Source organism: Parasteatoda tepidariorum, chromosome 8 (assembly GCF_043381705.1).
Source record: "Parasteatoda tepidariorum isolate YZ-2023 chromosome 8, CAS_Ptep_4.0, whole genome shotgun sequence".
Lineage (NCBI taxonomy): Eukaryota > Metazoa > Arthropoda > Arachnida > Araneae > Theridiidae > Parasteatoda > Parasteatoda tepidariorum.
The window spans coordinates 7,897,393-7,917,953 of NC_092211.1; the positions used below are offsets into that span (position 1 = coordinate 7,897,393).

At 32.2% G+C, this 20,561-nt stretch overlaps 1 protein-coding gene across 1 annotated transcript in view; it reads right to left on the reverse strand.

Moving 5' to 3' along the window:
• Positions 1 to 839: 839 nt before the first annotated feature.
• The window catches only part of LOC107454614 (growth/differentiation factor 8), a 72,019-nt gene continuing 52,297 nt past the window's right edge, over positions 840 to 20,561 (reverse strand). Inside the window, exons 2-4 of the mRNA XM_016071860.3 lie at positions 17,229 to 17,410; positions 8,780 to 8,965; positions 840 to 5,871 (exon numbers count right to left, since the gene is read on the reverse strand). Of these exons, the coding sequence (XP_015927346.1) occupies positions 5,485 to 5,871; positions 8,780 to 8,965; positions 17,229 to 17,410 (755 nt within the window). The 3' untranslated portion in view covers positions 840 to 5,484. The remainder of the gene's footprint in view (positions 5,872 to 8,779; positions 8,966 to 17,228; positions 17,411 to 20,561) is intronic.

The following is a 20,561-nucleotide window of genomic DNA, read 5'->3' on the forward strand; positions in this document are numbered from 1 at the left end:
AAAAAAAGTGCGTCAAAAGTGATTACTAAACTGTAAAATTCACGTATCATAATTTTGTCTTCTTAAAATTATTAGGATTTTTAAAATTTTGAAGTAAAAAAAAAGTTCAAGTAAATGGAACTCACAAAATAAGTTCAAAATGTAGAGAAAACATGGAAAAAATTACGGAACAATGAGAAAAGGAAAAATAATAATAGTAATAGATTTTTATTATGTTATTATTTTTATTACTATTATTTTTCATTTTCCTTTTTTCATTGTTCTGTAATTTTTTCCGTGATTTAAACTATTTTATGAGTTCTATTTACTTGCAGCTTATGCGCAGTAAATAAAATTGATTGCTTTTCTTAATTTTCTTTGTTTTTTTTTTCTTTTTGTGCTTTTTGTACTTATTTATTATGATATATATATATATATATATATCGTCGTTGTTTTCGTATGCCTTTTTAGGCAGAGGAGGCGATTGTTCTTGTTTTCCAGTGACGCCATCTATGGCCAAGAATTCGACTTCTACCACATCCGTTTATAGCGTGGACCCAATCATACATCCATTCATTCACAGATCGTAATTTTGACCTAAATCAGAGAACGATCGATCTCCAATCCAGTACCCCCAGACGTATTTATTTGTTATGGGAACATGGAGGACTTTGCGACTCGACTGATTTAACGGGCATCAGTCACGTGCATATATATATATATAGTGAACATTAACATCAAAATATGAATAGTTACATAGTGTATTTAATATAAACATTTCATGTGGTTGCTAGGCGTTGATAAAAAAATGTGTCTTTCATGTTTGGTGTGAGTATGTTTTGAATAAATGAGACCAAAGATTATAAAACTAAAAATTTATTATCACTTTTTGAATAAGCGATCAACACAACAAGCTCCTATGAAAATTTTACAATGCCAATGAACAAATTACTTGTGCGTATACTAACCTATAGCTTTACAATTTTACACCACCTCTCATCTCTCCAATCATTTTATGAACACGATCATAAATAGTATTCACACAAGTGCAAGGAGGGGGGTCAGCATGAATTATTTCAAGAGATTCAAAAACATGATATCAAGATTACGTTGGAAAAAAAACTATTTGGCTTGATACAAAGTTAACGTAGTTGTTCAGAATTTACTCTTTCGTATCGTATAATCTTAATAAACAAGACCAATCAAAAGCGTTTATTAGATTCTGAACAATTTCTTTTAGACACGAGAGGAAACACTATTCCTTTATTGTAGAAAACGGTGTTCAGTAATCACAGTCCATAATATATATTTTTAATAATGAATTGTTTTGAATGATCGAAATATTTCCAATTTATGGATAAATTTCTGAATAAGTAATAATTTCAACATAATCCATTAATTAAGGTTATATGAAGCAGACCTGACAACTTTTATTCTTTCCGAGGAAATATTTCCCAAGGGGCTAATTGAAGTGCATTGTAGATCACATTAGAATAATATTAAATCATATTTCAAAATCCAAGAATTAAAAAGGAATTTACAAGATTCATAACCACTTTAAGTATTAAAATGAAATAGTACATACAATCCTTAGTTGTTGGCAGTATCAATAATAGTTGTAGTTGGTATTAAAGCATTTTATAGATAATTTATGGAACTATTATTATTGATAGTGTAATTTTAAAAAAGTAACTATGGCGCTTTAAAAAATAAACACAATATCTAATATTTCCTTAAAGTAGCTGGACGTTATATAAACTGATCCCTTTTCACGAATTCAAAAGTAAAGCAATGTGTTCTTTAATGTCAGCCTTCATTGTATATATTTCAAAATAATAATTAATGATGATAAATTGCTACGAACATTTAAAATTCTGTTTTTTAGTCAAATCCTTAAAGGGTATTTTTCAAAACTCTTGCACTTGGAAGAAGAAAAAACACACACTTCAAGTATCTTAAACTGGAAGCAAAGCTATATTTTAAAATAATTTATACCACCTTGCCTTAAAAAAGTGTCTGGGCTTTAGAAGCAACTTCAAAAATCGTAATAGGTTAATAAAAAGTCCCAATTATCAGAACCCTTTTTGACTATTCAGCGGAACCTTATGGTTCCGCAGCACAATATAGCGAATAACCTGCTATATTTATAACTGTAGAGAGTTTATAACAGTTATTCATGAGTGTCAGGTTGCCTATCTCTCACTAGTGCCCTGTAAACTTATTATGAAAATGGGGTAAAATGATCCCTTCCAATTAGTAATCCATTATTTATTTAACATTTTAGCCATTTTTATGACATTGTTAAATTGAAATATTTGAGAAGAAAGAAATTTCAAAACAATGTAATTCTAATAACAATATAACATAGGAATTAGGAAAAGTATATATGTTTTTGACAAAAATTCTATTTTGCATCGATTAAAAAATAAAAAAAACTGAATGAAGAATATGTTACTCTAATAATCATTCTCGTTGTTTTTTTTTCTCCTTTTTCGTTTTTATTTTAATATAAACCATGTCTTCCATTTTTTTTAGTTTATGCATGCAATAAAAACAAATTAAGAACTAAACTATAAAAACCAGATCTGCGAATTCAACTGTCTGAAATAAAACCCAATTTTTAGACTAATATTGATAAACGATATGATGAAAAAAAAAATCTTCATTCATTCACTTAATATTTTTAAAATAACTAATAATATTACAGTCATTTATTTTGAGAATAATTAATAGTCTTTTGTTAATTAATATGTTCACAATTGTTGATGAAATTTTTTCCATTACTTCTCAGGATTCCGCTAAAAGAGGGTCGATCATTTAAGGTTCCTGAGACAAAAAAAAATTTGGTACCGCTGTTTTACGGTGATTTGTCTGAAAGCAATTTCTTTACTTATTCATTAACTTAGTATTTGTTTCATTTTATTAATTTAAATTAGTAAAATGAGACAATGAAAGACTATTCATAGAAAAATAAAATTCATTAAAGCATTTTTTTTTATTTATTTAATGATGAAATTTCGAATTTCAAGGTTGTAAGCATATTTTAAAAATTCTACTTAGAAAAAGTTTTAAAAGTATTTATAAAATTGGAATTTAAAATTTTGAAAATCAAGTACAATGGAACGTATTTCACCGAATTAAATGAAACCAAAAATGTTATTCAATTAAACTAAATGAGGAAATTGTGTTTATGAAATTCCCCGCCTGTTTAACATGGCAGAAGCAAAATCCCTTTTCTATTGGTAGCCGCAGTAACTGAACAAGTTTAAATTGTTTAAAAATAAAAAATATGTATAATACTAATCTGCAAACATGAATTGCAAACAATTATTTACATAATAATTTGAATATATTTTTTTGTGAAAATAATTTCAACTGATTCTTGATCTTTCAAACTGGACCCTGTGTAGGGACAGTTTCAAACAATAACAATATCAGTTTATAAATGACGTAACAACGATTATAAAACAAAACAAATATGGACAAAAAAATAAATAAACTTTCATAGCAAAAAAATAATAAATTCATGCTGACCTTATTATTTGTTTTACATGGATACACCATCTGAACAGTTTGTTCATTAAATATCACCACAGTAACACACACACACAAACACTTACATACATGTATATAATTCGGAAATTTAAGCGTATTCATTTCTCAAGGTTTTAATTGAGTTTTCATTTTGCATTTCAAATGGGCAAAAAAAAAAAACTATTTGGAACGGGTAAGGAAAAGCTCTGTCCTCATTCGGCTAATAAAAAGTAATCATATATATATATATATCTCATAGCAAGCTGTGATAATTCGGTAATGTAGGCTAGTTCACATCTCAAAATTTTGAAGATAATTTTTTCTAATCACTGCACATCAAATGGGTAAAAAATAATTCTGATAAGGAAAAGCTCTTTCTTCATTCAGCTGATAAAAAGTAATTACAGTCGGACTTCTATTCAACGAACTTCCATTTTGCGATTTTTTTTCTAGGGACCACCAACATTTTGGAAATTTCTTCGTAAAATTAGCGAAGTGAATTTTCTACTTGACGAACTTTTCTTTGAGATGCCCTTTCCCTATTTCCCAAAATATTTCATCACATTTCAAACTTGTTAACACGTTTCATGGGAGAGATGATTTTCGAAGCCACTTAACATTTAGACAAAGCAGTAAAATCCCTTTCCCATTTTGTTTGCATTTCAAACGAAAAACTAACGGATTTTATCAGCAGCAATCAAACTTAAGAATGTAATGTATGTTTAAGATTACTTTTGTAACATATAATCTATAATTTTATGCATAAATTTATCTTTATTTCTGTTGAAAATGTATGTAGCATGATAGTGTAACACTGGATAATGTTTTTCTTTATTCTTGTTTTCCATGCAGATTTCTTTTATGGTTTAAGATTTATAAAATAAATAGTAGATACTAGTTTACGAGATAAATGTGTATCCATTACTATTTTAATTATGCCTGGTGTTTATGAATTTAAAACCTGTTTTGTGTCGCTTAAGTATTTTAAAAGGTGATTTTCTATTTAACCAATTTTCCCTATAACGAACTTATCATCGGTATTTAGCGACTTCGTTAAAAAGAGGTCCGACTGTCTATGTTTCCGATAAAAAGCCGTGATGATGCATCACAACAGTAAAGATATTTGTGAATAATTTAAGCCTAATGAACACACTCAATTACTAATTTTATAAAAATTCAAAATGGTGTATTCCAAAAAATTAAAAAAAAAATCTATATATAGGGTGGCATTCTGTGTCCACTTAGGAACTTGCCGATACTTTTGCAAAACCTACATTTGCGGTCGACTTCAGACATTTTTTTTAAATAAATAAATAAAATTAGGCTCGAATAGCGAGGAGCCTGAACAGACTAGACGAGTTGCGAAAAATATATTGTAGTACAATCACAGGTCAGTTAAATGGCTGTATGGATCACTTTTAATGCATTGAACGAGAATAGTAATTGGAGATTCATAAAAAAGATTCTCTTTTTTTTCCCTTTTCATTTGAGTTGTGGCAGCAGCAACAATTCATTTTTGTACGCCTGGCAGTGATGAAGGCATAAATAATATCACAAATTTTGCGTACAACACTTCTGGTATCCATCTGTTACGGAATTTCTCTTCCTTTCCGTAGAATTGATACATTCCAAAATCATCGATCGGTTTGGGTTCTTAATTATTTTGCATGGCGTATATTACTTAATTTTTGCAATATTAATAAATAATATTTTTTTAAATGATCATGAGACAAAAAAAAAACTTTCCTTATACGGAGATAATATTCATAAAGATACTTGAAGTATCCTCTTGAGGATGAAAAGTATCGTATTTTATGGATTTGTTTTGATGGTGCATTATCCAAGATACTTCTTCCAATAAAAGAGATTTTTTAAGTAAAAATTTAATTACATTTATAAATCCTTCTCGTTCAAATAAATAATTTGGATGCAACTTTCTAAGTACCACAATGACAAGTCAGACGACGAAGACTAAGAGCATCCGCATCTATCGACCACCATCCCTGGAAGCATTCCGTATATGATGTTAAAGTCAGAGTCAAAGTAGAGCATGGAGATGGAGGACATCTTTCTGGGTGCACAACAGGGTCCGGCCGACCCCTGCGGATTGGCCTGCTGTACCAAATGCGTGTGAGGATATTTCTGCAGAAAGACGTACGGGCACTCTCCACTGCAGTAGTTGGCCTCGTATCTCTTGGGCGCGATGATCCAGTCCCAACCGAACTCTTCGAAATCAACCGTCAGGGGATATCGGCAGCATCTCACCTCGTCAGCGTTCTCTTCGCAGTTCAGGCCGATCATTCGTTTCAATCGGCGCGTACGCTGCTTTTCTATTTTAGTTTCTATGAAGGGTTGTTTCTGCAAAAGAAAAAAAAACTTTGCGTTATTGCTTCGTTTAACAACAGTGTAATAACAAGTAGAGATCTAAATACAGAAATTAAAATAATCACCATTAAGAAATTCAATTTAGTGTACGAGGCATGTCCGGAAAGTAAGTACCGTTTCGGAAGAACTTATATAATTCTTTTTTATTCAGAACAAGGTTTCTTTTTACACGCAAGAGGATTTCGTAAACTATTTTTCCACAACCATTACTTAGATATTTTTCATAGCAAGGAACGAACTTGTCCAAATGAAGATGCCGCCAGTAAAATGAGTCACAACTGAGCACCATTTTTTTTGCATTGTCATTGTTATCAAAGTGCCACACTTTAAAATCATGTTTCCTATTCAAAAACAAGTGATAGTCTGAGAGTGCGATGTTGTGTCTGTACGGCGGGTGATAGAACTGCTCCCAACCGAATTGTTGAATAAATCTAAATCTTTAAAAGACACCAGCAGAAGGATACTGAGTATTCTCTGACTATTGTTTTGAATTGCACGCCGCAGTTTTTACAATGCTTCAGAATACTGTACAGCATTGATAAACCGTATTGTTAAACACATTTCACACGCCCGGATCGGTAAATGTTCGAAATTTTTTGATCGCTCACTAATGCGTGTGCAAATGGAGAGACAGTCAATTCGAGAAACGAAAGCGCATTGGTGGAACTTGAACACTTTTTGTGACTTACGCTTGATTAAGTGACTAGACATACTTCATTCGTAACGATTTATTGGTTAGCAATTGTTTAAAATGGTTGAGATATAATGGTTCGACGTTGAAGCATTTTTTTAAAAAATGCATGACATTTTGTACTTACTTGTTGTCGTGTCCCTCGCAAGTATTCAACAGTTGCTGCGCATTGCAAATATATATATATCTATATCTTAGTACCCCGCTAGGTTCACAAGAGCATTGGATGAGACAGACCTGCATTGGCGACAGTCATTCAAATTGTCATCGTTCCTGCAGAGGAGAATGCAGCGATTTGCGAACTGGCACATGATGGCACGGACTGACAGAGGAAAATGCACGAGCAACAGAAACATCCGGCACCGGTTGTTTGTTAATTTGCATCGCAATTTGAACCTAAGTGACGATACTTTTTAAAAAAAGCTTTTATTAAGTAATTTTTAAATCCTTTTAGGATGAAAGGTTTGAAACTGCAATATTTCTGCGTTACTGAAAAAAGGTTTTTAGTACAAACATTTTCATGACAAAAAAAAAGAAAGTTCCGACACTAGGTTGCCGTAAGGTTTACATGCTGCCTGGGTAATGTATGCAGTGTGACCTAAAAAAGTTTAAATACATTTAACTTATAGCTGAAAATATAAAACGTAAAAGTGATCAAAATAAGGCAGGATGACTATGTTGATGGAACTATGTTACAGTTATTTTTCAAAGAGTTACAAAAAATTTATGATAAAGATAAACAATTCAGCATTTATGCCATTTTACAAATAATATCCAAAGTGATAAAGCTGAACCAATGCCTCTCCCTTACTCACGAAAAAAATTTCAATAACTTTAAAAAAAATTTGTTTCTTGCTTTTACCCGAAGGCATTGGTAACTCCTAAGTTTTACCACAAAGACTTGGTGAAATCCGAAATATTAAAGCATACTTCGGAATTTTATCGAGCCAAGTTGTATTGATAAAAACTAGGATTTATCAGACTTCGGGGCTTTTACAGTAACAGATACATTGTTTTTTTTTAAACTTTGTTTGAGCTCCAAACCAAGAGAATTAGCATTGAAAAATTTAATTGTCTAGTACTAGCCGGTATGCCATCTAAAATTACTCAACTAATTACATGGGAAACTGAGAATAACTTAATGATTAGATAAGAATTGATGTAAGCGACCCAGGCTCTGAAAGCCCATACGCTGGATCGAGTTACACAGACTATAACGATAATAGCAATAACAACCAATGGAGCCCAAGAAAGGGACAGACAGTTCAAATTTTAGTGATACGCGAAGATTCGATTGAATTGGAATGTCGGAAAGTGTCATTCAAATTGCTTCTGCATCAGGCGAAAATGAAATTGTTGCATTGAAATTGTTTAGTCTAAAAATGGATGATAGTTCGAGCATTTTTTTTTTGCCTATTAAGTGAACAGTATCTAAGCAACTTGTGAGCGGCATTCTGATTTGTGATTGGTGCCTATGAGCGTTTATTAGAGGATATCCAATCGTATAATTTTTACCCGGAGATTGAAGAAATTGGATGCACTGTCCGTGAAAAGAACGACTCAGCTCTTGAAGATGATGAAAAGTGTAAAGTTGGACTGATCACCCATGCATCTGTCAAGAAATGTACCATGTGTAGTAATCATTAGCATACTAAATCATTTATTCATTACTGAAGCATATTATAACCATCAGCATATTAGCTCTATGCATTGTTCATGGAGCACACATTGTCGTTTTTTCTATTGTCACACAAAAAGTATTATTTTGATAATAATGATTGCTTCGATTCCAGCCGGCCGAAGACTCCCTGTGTAGAAAATGGTGGCGGATGCATGTTAAATCTGTCGAGTTGCAAATTCCTTCATGTTCTCATAACAAATCAATATCTCTGGGGGTACTGTTCGAGGAGTCTAATTGTCTTCTGGATTGCTTTAAAATGACAAGTGTACGGAGTTGAACATTAGTAGTGGTAAACTCAATATTGGGTCGGCTGTTCAACGATGGATATAAAATAATGATTGCTTATGTTGTTTCCTAACTAACAAATTGTCTGTATAAAAAAAAGTACGTTAAAGAGCAACTGGTCTCAAAAACCACATTACAAAAGGTAGTTAAACAATTTTTCTTGGAAATAAAACACTCTTCAAAGCATAAATAGGATATCTAGAAAGTGGTGTTTTTAAATTTACCTTTCCTGTCTGAGCTCCGCTCTCGTCGGAAACTCTCATTAAGTCAGCCATGTCGAGCCCCGTCGCATGAAGGAGGAATCCGACATCAGCTACTTGATGCTTTGACCAGTGGTTGATGACTTTCTTTACATCGAAAACTATCCAGTGTCCATGCTTGCTCTTCCGGTCAAAAGTCTTGCGCTTCAACTGAAAAAAAAAACCCTTTTAATTTCGAGACAAATCAATGCATGAAGATTCAACGGATGAATTTCAAATTAATTTCATTTACATACGGGGAGAGATCCTGTTTCGAAATAATAAAAATAAAATACTGATATACAGTTGTACTTTCTGGGAAGGAACACTTTTTAAGGGATAATTCAGTTGTCTCCAGTCCCTTTCAATTTGTGATCGCAACGCTCGAACAAGCCACGTGGGGTGAAGATCGGTTCCATGTCTTGACCAAATCCCCTTCCCTCTCCTCCTCTTTTCAGTTGTATAGGAAAGTACAATGATATTTTAACTTTTCTTAATATTTTCCGTATTTAACTAGCAATAATGATTTTTTTTTACAATTCCTACGACGCTTTCTTTTAGAAATATGCTTAATGCAGTTTTCAATTCCATATAGTTTCCAAACTTAAAAAGTTTTTAATCCATTTGAAAATCAAGACAGAAATGAACGTACTTCCTTCTGCTATGACTCTCCACACGCTATTAGTGAAGTGTTGCCATAGGTAAAGTGTTTTGCTCAACTCCAGCTGTGGCTCATTTCAATTGCCAATAGAAGTATTAATGTGTATAATTTTTAATTTATTTAAGGGACACTGAAAGTGGTTCTTAAAATAAGATAGAAGTAAAGTTGAACGAAAATATTCTGTGTTATCCTTCTCTTTAAAGAGGGAATATGTTGGAATGAGTATCCCATCATGCAATCAATAGAAATCTCACATTCACAGAATATTTTGGGGGGTAGAGGGTGTGAGAATACTATAAAAAAAAGATGCATTACCATCCAGAAACCTTTTACCCCCTCCAAAGCTTAATGAGTTCCTTCGCCATAAAAAGACATTTCAAGAAAATGACCTGAATGACTCTAAGTATAATGCCTGAATGACATTTTGATGAAAAAACGTCTAGAAAAAAGTAGAAAGACTCTTGACGAATTGCCAACCTACTCACCAAATAATAAACTGAAATCGATGAAATTAGTATTTTCCCATCTGTTTCAACATCCGTAAGCCTTTGGACCAGAGTATAATCAGAAGCTTAAAATTCATTCTATAAATTTCTTTTTAATTTAAGTGGATGCTATATACTCTTTACGACAATTTATTTTCCCCTCTACCAGTAATTCGAAATATCGAAAAGGTGAGTTCAGGAAAACTAAGAAGTTTATGCATGCTGAGAAATTATTTCAATTAATGCAAGCAAATAATTGCAGAATTTCTTCCCTCTTGTCTTAATGAGATACCTGTCTAAGCTAGTCTCAAGGTGAAAATAATCTTAAATCTAGGTCATTATAAGGTTTCCTTTCGCAAAGTCTTGTATGCTCAGGCTAAAATCCACCTTGTCATGAAACTTTAATCTACAATACAATTTGATCCTATCTCTAGTGTGACATCAGCTAAAGCGTCATGATGGACCCCTAAGTGACAATCCTTTTTAAAAAAAGCTTTAGAAAAATATTTTTTAATCCTTTTAGAATGAAAGGTTTGGAACTGCAATATTTTTGCTTTATTAGAAAAAAGGTTTTTAGTACAAACATTTTGGTGACAATAAAAAGAAAATTCCGAAACAAGGTTAGATGCTTTCTGGGCATATTTATTGTCTATGGGATACCTGCAAGTGACGTAGGGTGAGGTATCTCGATCCTGATGGGTTGAGGCATTTGCTTAAGTTACCAACTGTTCTTTCCATTCCATTTCGAGAAAGCCAAGCCCGTCAAGTACCAATTCTCTTAAGTGACACATTCTATATTCTTTCACAAAGATTTTTTCTCAAAGATTTCCATTTTTTCACTCTATATTTACACAGAGACTTAACACAAAGACATGCACGAAGCCACGTGGAACATAAACAAACTAATGATGCGTCGAAGTTGCCAGGTACACAAAACAAAAATATATCACGGTTGCAATAAGATACATAAACATATAATAAATATAAGTTAAGTTAAAAGGGAGAGAATTATATTTCAACTCATTTGATGTGCGATACGGCTCTATATTTATTTAACTTTACGTTAATAACCGTTTTAACTTGCGTATAGAAACTTAGCCCCACTTTAATAATACGCCATTTTGCTGATAAAGATTAGTTGGCGTCATTGGTCACATGTGTGGATATGGGAGGTCTTCTTCTTCTTGAAGTGCAAGTACCCAATTTGTTAGCATTTTGATATATTTTTGTATTTGACACTTCATGGTTTATTTTTGGTTTGCTCGAACTCGCTTTTTTTCTACACTAAACATTTTGAATGACTTAAAAGAAAACAGAATTTGCCATGAAGCGTTCTTCCCGCGGTATGCTTCCTCTTAAGACGGCAATCATTTGAATGTTCACACGGGAAATAAAAGGCTTTTAATTCACAAACTTTCATTCAAACACAAAAGCCAGATTGTTTCAACACACTTTTGGTAGAAAAATCTATTGTTTAGTTCATACATTCTTCCAAAAATTAACCTTTTTTTTAATTGAGAAATTTAGTTTCAATTAAATACCTTAAACTATCTCACTTATAGGCAAGTCATTCAATTAAAGCTTCATACAGCGTGAATTTTTAACAAAACACGTTTTTTTTTTTAAAGTTTAGTTAGGGTCGTATCATATTTCTATTCTTCATTACTTTCAATTTCGTACAAAAAGCAGCACATTAAAAAAAAAAAAAAAATTGAAGTCAAAATTATGAGTGGATTTCCTTTTTTTTTAAAATAAAAATTTGTATTTTATAAATTAGGGGTAAAATTTGTATTTGTATGGTATAGAAACTGAACTGAAGACAATATTCTGTGGAAAAGTTTCCCTTTGAAGATTTTGAAGGAAAGACTATGCTTGTGACAACGGCTTGAAATAAAAATATAATATTAATATGAAATAAAAATATAATATAATATTAATAGACATATATCTTATATATATGTCTATTAATTTGGTCTAATTATTATAATATATTACCTGATATAATAAACATTCTATATTTATATAATATATCGTCTCATTTATATTATATATCGTCTAATACAGTGGTTCCAAAACTTTTTGTCTCGTAGACCCCTTGCCAAGTTTTCGGTTTTGGGTAGCCTACCTGATATAGCCTTCGGCCAACCTGATATTGAATTTTTGTAAACTCATCAACTTCAAATGTATTTTTGACAGCTGGTACAGTGCTACTTACTGTTAATGATTTAAATTTTTAACTGTAGTGAAGTGCAGTGTTAAAAACTTAAGAAACACATGTCGATTTTATACATTTATTAATTAAATTAAAATTAAAAGGAACCTAATTAAAATTTAGTATCTGTTATATGAAATAACTGAGCAATAAATAAATGCTTTCAGTGGGAGGGATAAACCTGATGCATTAATAATAAATTATTAACATTTGGCATCAATTTAGTTAGGTTTAATCTCCTCAGTTAATGATGTCCAGTCTGTTTCTTTTCTTTCTTTCTTCTTTTTGTGAGGATATTGGCAACTGTGATGAAAAACCTCTCAACTAGGTATGAAGATGGAAAAGCAATTAAAAAGTCTCTCGCAATATTCCATAATACGGGATAAGTATACGTGCATTATGTGCAAGTTTTTACAAGTTAAAATTATATTGAATGCCTACAACTGTCACAACTTTATGAAACATACTAATTTAATTTAATTAATATGTAAATGGAATAAAATAGTGCACTATAAAACCCCTACTTCGCTACTAATATTATAATTGCGGAAATAGGTTTGTACACAAAACCGTACTAGTGTATTGTCGGTCTATTTATTACATTTTTACGTACAAACTAAGCAGCAAATCTCTGTGATCTTGTGCGCGGATAAAGTTGGAGGTCTAACTAGCTAAAGAGTTGACATAGGCTAGGCTACAATTTACCTCTGAAAAATACTTTTTTGTTACATAATAAAACCTTACACGCAGGGAAAATAAAATCATTCCGTGCGGAGCTGCAGGCTAGTTTATAATAATTCAGTTTCTTGTATCAGAAAATAATCCTAATAACTTAAATTTTAATAAAATTTCTACTTCATAGCTACTTTTATAAATTATGTAGAATGTAGTAGATAAATACATTTCTTTATATTATAAGGTAGTAAGTAAATAGGTACTATCAATGTATGTTGATTATTCCATTCATGAAATGCCAAAATTAAAAGTCACGACCTGCTTATATGAGATCCACTATCGTTGACCGACATTTTCCTTTCATGGACCCCCAATTTTTAATAAAATAAAATGGATACTTTGCGATTGAAAGGTATATCATACAGAAATAGAACAGGAGAAAGTTGACTAATGCAAATGAAACGTGTACTAGAGAGTTTCTTTTTTTTTTAAATCAATAAGTAACTATACTACGATTTAAAAATAAGCATATTGTGGATAAGGACATGATTAAATGGATTTTGTTGGCTTCTTATGTAGTTAATTTAAAAATAGTAAATTCTTTATAGAAAACAAAAACTAATATTTTGAGAACAAAAATCCGAATCTGTCTAAAAATGGTTTTGCTTATTCATGGAAAGCTCATTTTTGCGTCTTTCGTATCTTAAAATATATTCTGCTTTAATTAATTAGAATATTTAAGGTTAGGGCTCTCGAACTATTGAGTTCTAGAACACGAAAATTTGATCATTATAACTAGTTATTAAGTTGTCCAAGTTTTTCTTTTCTCTTGCGCACTTCACAGTGTTGGAAAAATAAATGAACTGTAAATGCGAAACATGCAGATGAAGGTAGTTTGTATTCGCAAGGAATAATTCAGTTAGGAGAAATGATGCATTTCAAATTTCATTTCTTTTTCCATACGAGAATGATTTCTGAAAGAGGTTTCTCATTCAGAAAAGGTCGTCACTCCCAGAATGCAACGGAAATTTAAAAAGAAAAATATTGACCGAACGACTCAATTTGTTTTCTAAAAATAAATATCGTCTGAAAAGGGTAAATCATTAAACAGACGACGAGAGAGGTCATTAGAACTTCTTTTTTTCTCTTTCTACTGTGGCAGCAAAGCAGCACCACTCCCTTTTTAAAAACACCAATTAAATGTGGAAAAAAAAATATTATTCTTATTTATTTCTCAATAAGCTTGAAAAAGCAGTTCACAAAAGAAAATGTTTGGTAAAAACCTCCTCACTTCTTGGACAAAAAGAAGTCATCGATGAAAATAAAAAAAGAAACTTCAGATAGTTCTTTGTGTTCATATACAGTCCCTGGCCAAATTACTAGGCCTGCTGATCTAAGATTCTATGTAAAATCTTAATTATCAGTTGATACTCTATACAGCTTTATTGTTTTTTACGTGACTGTTTGCAATTGTTTACGTTTTGTGTATCAATAGGTGTAAATGAGACGATAACATAATATAAATTTGACGATAGGATACATTAGACTATTATATGAATATAGAATATTTATTATATCAGGTATTATATTGGTATACTATAATAATTAGACAAAATTATTAGACACATTGTAATTTTTTAATAATGACATGATTTGCACGAGTATATTTGCAATACTTTTATATTTAAACATACGTGCCATGGGTTTTTATTCTGGAGATCGTTTATACACTTCCTATTTGTATTTATTTTTAACGTATTGCGTTACAATGTTAACCCATTGATGCAGGAGATGCAAACCGGTTTCATCGGAGTAAAAACAATGCAGATGTATAGTATCACCTGATAATTATTATTTTACATAGAATGATGGTGCAACATGGTATACCGTAAGCAAAGGGTTAAGGTTCAACACTGAGCTGTTTTTAAAGATAAAGTTGAACTTAGGTAAAAAAAATTCATTTTATTTTCAATTTATAATACGAGATACTTAGAAACTTGGCTGTTAGTAGTTTTGTAGAGTGCTGAACTTTACTGTCGCTTGAATTTGTCGAGTTCTTCTTAGAACTAAGTTGGGCCACATTATTGTCCTTCTTCATTTTCATTTTACACTTATCTGAGCCGTGGTGGCTCGCGTACCAATGAGTTGAACCGGGTTCACCGCACCCGCCTCGCACTGACCACAATGCTGATATAAAATATCCTCAGTGGTAGACGGATCATGGGTTAGAGTCCTCTTGCCGTTAGGCTTACAGTGGGAGGTTTTCGCAAATGTGGGTTAGTTCCATCAAAAATTTCCCCCCAAAATTTTCCAAAGCAAATTTTTCCCACTACTTGACCCATGAGTTCTCATATCTTTTAGATTGAGATTAAAATGACAAGGCTATGGAGTTTAACTTTGGTGGTCGTAAACCCAAAATCACGTCAATTGTTCTACAAAGGCTATAATATAATAATATAAAATTCTCTGTACCGGCATAGCCTGGTCGGTAGGGCGCTGGGCCCATGTCCGAGAGTTCGTGGGTTCTAACCCCGCCGACCGAAGACTCCCCGTGTAGTAAAGTGACTGATGCACGTTAAATCTGTCGAGTCGCAAAGTCCTCCATGATCCCATAACGAATCAATACCTCTGGGGGTACTGGATTGGAGATCGATCGTTCTCTGATTCCGGACAAAATTACGATCTGTGGATGAATGAATGGCTCCGCCCTATAAACGGTTGCGACGTATGGTGTGGCAGGAGTCGAATTATTGGCCATAGATGGCGCCACTAGAAAACAAGAACAATCGCACCCCCATATGTCAACAACAACATAAAATTCTCTTTTTCAACTTTAACGAGTATATGTTTCAAATCAAACACCTTAATAAGGTTGCCATAAATTTGCACCCTCTATAGGTTTAACATCGAATCGACCGAACACTATTTTTTCTAAACTTTAAAGGTTCCATTAAGCAAATAAAATAAATTTTCAAAGTTAATTTTCAAAGTATTTATCAGTAAGTAATTATTGAAGATACCCGCAACAACATGATATTATTACATATCTTCATATAACATAAAAACATAATGGTATAATACAGTTTTCATTGTATTTCTATAGGCCGGAAATTCACATGGTGGAATATAGTTTTCCTACATCCATCCATTCTTTTTGGTTATGAAGTCATAAAGGTATTGTTTTACCATAAAATATTTTTGTATCCTTAACACAAAAATATTTTACCTGCAATATTGATTTTCCTTATTTTGCTCTGCTATTATCACTTTTTTGATTTTGATTGCTTTCTCAATTAAGGGTTTAAAACTAAAACAGTTGTTTCTTTCTTACGAATGTAATTTTATGGCATGACCTCATTTTCATACATTTCAAAATAAACTTATGAAACGTTTAACAATTATTATTTTTTGGTGTCTGATTTTGCCACTTGAAATATCGACCATACAGATTAATTACCCTATTAAAAGGCAAGCCTCTCGAATTGTTAAGAATACATCTTAGTTAATTGAAAATCTGACCACTAGATTAAAACGCATTAAGGTGTTTATTTTTTCATTCTATGTATTACACGGTAGTAAGTTACATTTCATACATCAGGCAAATCCTATAGATGTAATAATTGACTATAGATCTATTTTCATAGATGTGTTTATAGCACCGGAACATCGTTTTTGAAAGTAATATTTGAATGAAAAAGAATCAATGTGGAAACGACATTCGATGAACACAAGCTGACAATGACGATATCACTTCAAAATAAGACGTGATGGCTCAGGGGATAGAGCGTTCGCCTTCCAATCAGGTGAACAGGGTTCGAATCCCAGCGATGGCTGGCCGATACGAATTCCGCATCCGGTTTACAACGACCACGGTACTGACGCAAAACATCCTGTGCGGTAGACGGATCGTGAATTAGAGTCAGACTAACCATGGGAGGTTTTTGTGGTTTTTCTCTCCATGTAACGCAAATGCTGGTTAGTTCCATCAAAATAACCTTCACGAAGACACATTTCGCCCAATACTTGATTCAGCAGTTCGCTTGTCTTCTGTATTGGAAGGGAACCGGTCTCGAATCCCAACGATGACTGATCGATACGGATTCCACACCCAGTTCGCACAGATCACAATACTAACGTAAAATATCCTCAGTGGTAGACAAATCATGAGTTAGAATCCCCCTGCCTTTGGGGTAACCGTGGGAGGTTTTGCTCATGTAACGCGGACTAGTTCTATCAAAAGTAAAGGCAAATTTCTCCCAAAACTTGATCCAGGAAGTTACCTTGGATTGGAAGTTAAAATTGCAAGGCTACGGAGTTAAACATTAGTAGTCGTAAACCCGAAAAATTGGGTCGGCTTATTCGAAGACAGTTATAAAATTGTGTGTTTAAAAAAAATATCACCTGTATGAGTTCAGAGTTGTTCTCCATCTGATAGAGTGTGATGTTGAGGGGTAGAGGGTGGTGGCGAGTCTGTCTCAGATAGATCCATAGCTGAGCTGATTGTATTTGAGCATGTTTCAAGCTGAGCGGCAGATGAAAGAAAAGTTGCTGGTCACCCACTTCTCCAATAGGAACTGCAGGTACTGCAACAGGAAATGGACATTACCTTCAAAAAAGACACAAAACAAAAGTACTAACTCAATAGACTCTTGAAGTTAACCTTCTCTCATTGAAACTAAATCTTTGAAACTTAAATTCATATGGGAAAATTATATTTGGTATTACTCACAATATGTAGACACAACAGTTATTATTTCATCAAAAACTCTTAAAATATATGAAAAACGAAGAATGAAAAATAGCATGGTAACAAACCAGTTAAAAATGAAGATCTAGGGATAAAAACAAATATTTATTCAACATGACACGTTCAGTTATTTTTCATTTAAACGTCCCTTATTTAGCAACCATTAAAACTAGTACATTGATTTAAATTATAATGCTCATAGAAGGAAAAATGGGCAAACAACGATATTCTGAAATTAACAAAATAAAAGTAAAATCACTCAGAGAATCTCTTTAAACGATGTTATGTACAGTGCACAAAATTAACAAAAAAAATTGAACACCTTGAATAACTTCTGATCGAATGAACGGATTTTCACGTAATAGGGACTCATTCACGTACTTGATATGAGAGTCTAACCTCATATACGCTAATTAAGCAAATAAGACGGTAGTTTAAGTCACGAAATCAGACTCAAAACTTTTTTTCTTCTTCAAAATTTGAATTTTTTGATCCTCAAAACATTTGATTTCGAGAGAGTGATCAAATCAGAAGAAATTAGTCAGGAGAGGGATCAGAAGTTTGTACTCCTTTCCCTTTTTGCATATCGAGTACTTTCAAAGTGAACGGAAACATTTTTGAACACAATAATCAATAATAAAATTTGTTTTTATATATATATATATATATTCATGGAATTTTCTTTGAATAAACGAATTTTATTATTGATTATTGTGTTAAAAAATGTTTCCGTTCACTTGATCTAGGTTTCTTTCTAGAAGAACTAAGTTCTTAATCCAGAAAACTCTTGTCCGGCCAGTCTTGACATACACTTCTGAGGCTTGGACAATGACAAAGCAGGAGGAAAATTGTATCGTAACATTTGAGAGAAAGATTTTGCGGAGTATACTTGGTGGTGTAAATGAAAACAATAACTGGAGATTTAACTTTGAACTGCACAAGTATTTTAAACGACCTGATATTATTAAATACATAAAAATAAATAGAACGAATTGGATAGCCCACGTGATTCGAATGAGTGATGACAATACAANATTGATTATTGTGTTAAAAAATGTTTCCATTCACTTGATCTAGGTTTCTTTCTAGAAGAACTAAGTTCTAAATATACAAAACTCCTGCTCGGCCAGTCTTGACATACGCTTCTGAGGCTTGAACAATGACAAAACAGGAGGAAAATTGCATCGCAACATTTGAGAGAAAAATTTTGCGGAGTATACTTGGTGGTGTAAATGAAAACAATAACTGGAGAAGGAGATTTAACTTTGAACTGTACAAGTATTTTAAACGACCTGATATTATTAAATACATAAAAATAAATAGAACGAATTGGATGGCCCACGTGTTCGAATGAGTGATGACAATACAATAAAAACGATACTGCTTTTTAGACCCACTGGAACAAGAAAGCGGGGAAGGCCGCCGTTGAGATGGGCTGACTCAGTGAAGTCTGATTTTCACGCAATTAAAAAAAGAATTGGAGATCAAAGGTGAATCAGAAGTCGTCATGGAGAAATCTTCAGAGGAAGGCATTGGCTCACATTGGGCAGTCTGGCCAACTATGATGATGATGATATATATTTCATGTGGCACTATAAACTTGGGTTTTTCTCTATTCTTTTGTGTGGTTGTGTAAAGTAATAATTTAAGCACTGTTAATTAGTTAGTTATAAGTTATGTATTTATTTAGAATAATTTTGTACTTTTATCGAAATAAAAACTTCGTTACGAAGTGATCATTTAGATTTATTTTTGATCTTTTCTAAAATGGCTGAAGAAATTAGAAGCATAAACGGTGCTATGATACGTTGTCATACTGATTATTTGTGAAGGAGCCTGCTTTTTTTTTCGAGCAATAGCATATATATATGGGTGATTCTCACAAAATATGACAATTTTCAGTCTCTTGCTCCAAAATCTAATACTATACTACTAAAATATTTTTCTTAAATTTTAATAAATAGCATTGCTGTTAGCATATCACCAACAAAATTTTTTTGATTCTTTCTACAGTGGATAAAAAGAATTAATTTAAGCAATTTATGGTCCATCTAACATAAAGGTCTAAGTTGAGTTACTTACTATTAACTTAAAATGACTATTTTTTAAAATTCTAAGCTAATATGTTATTTTCCTGGCATTCAAGATTTGACGAATTTCTATTTTATTTTTTTTCTCGAGCAAATGTCAATAAACTACACTGCTACCTGTAAGATGTTATAAGTGTAACTAAAGAAGTATAAAAAAAATTTTTAGATTATTTTGAAGACTTTAAATTTGAAGAAATTTTTTGGTCCGAATTGTCATGTTTCCAAAGAATCACCCATATATATCTAAAGCAATAGCATATATAAAGCAATAGCATATATAAAGCAATAGCATATCTAAAGCAATGGCATATCTAAAGCAATGGCATATATATAAAGCAATAGCATATTCGAGCAATACTTTCCAGGAGCTCTCTGTTCCACAGTAAAATGGTCTTAAATAGAGGTTGCCACCATAGATTTGTTATCGAGGCAAAGAAATTGTAATCGAAGGTATATGATTTTTCGGAAACGATTTCAATTTTAGTCAGTGTCATTTTCTTGGTGCGGAAATGCCACTTCTGCTGGCCTCACAAAACCTTATCGATGTATGAAATTTAGTGTCAATAAAAATGACCCTCACTCATATAATTATCAGTGTAAAAACAAATTTACCAATTATGAATGATATAAATATATTAAATAAACAAACAATTATGTCTTTGTGCAAGTTTGCACTTAATTTTTTTAAAAATTTTTATATTAAATTTAATTTTATTTTACATAAAAATTAATTAGCTTTAAAAGATGAGTAGAGGCTTGTTCGTTTGAGATGTGTAGTTTTTTTTTCTAATTTAACTTACAACTCTAAAAATAAATCATTAATAACATCATCATTTATTAAGCGCACTCGCACGCTAACTGCAACATGAAGTTGTAGCCAATATATAATTCGAAGAC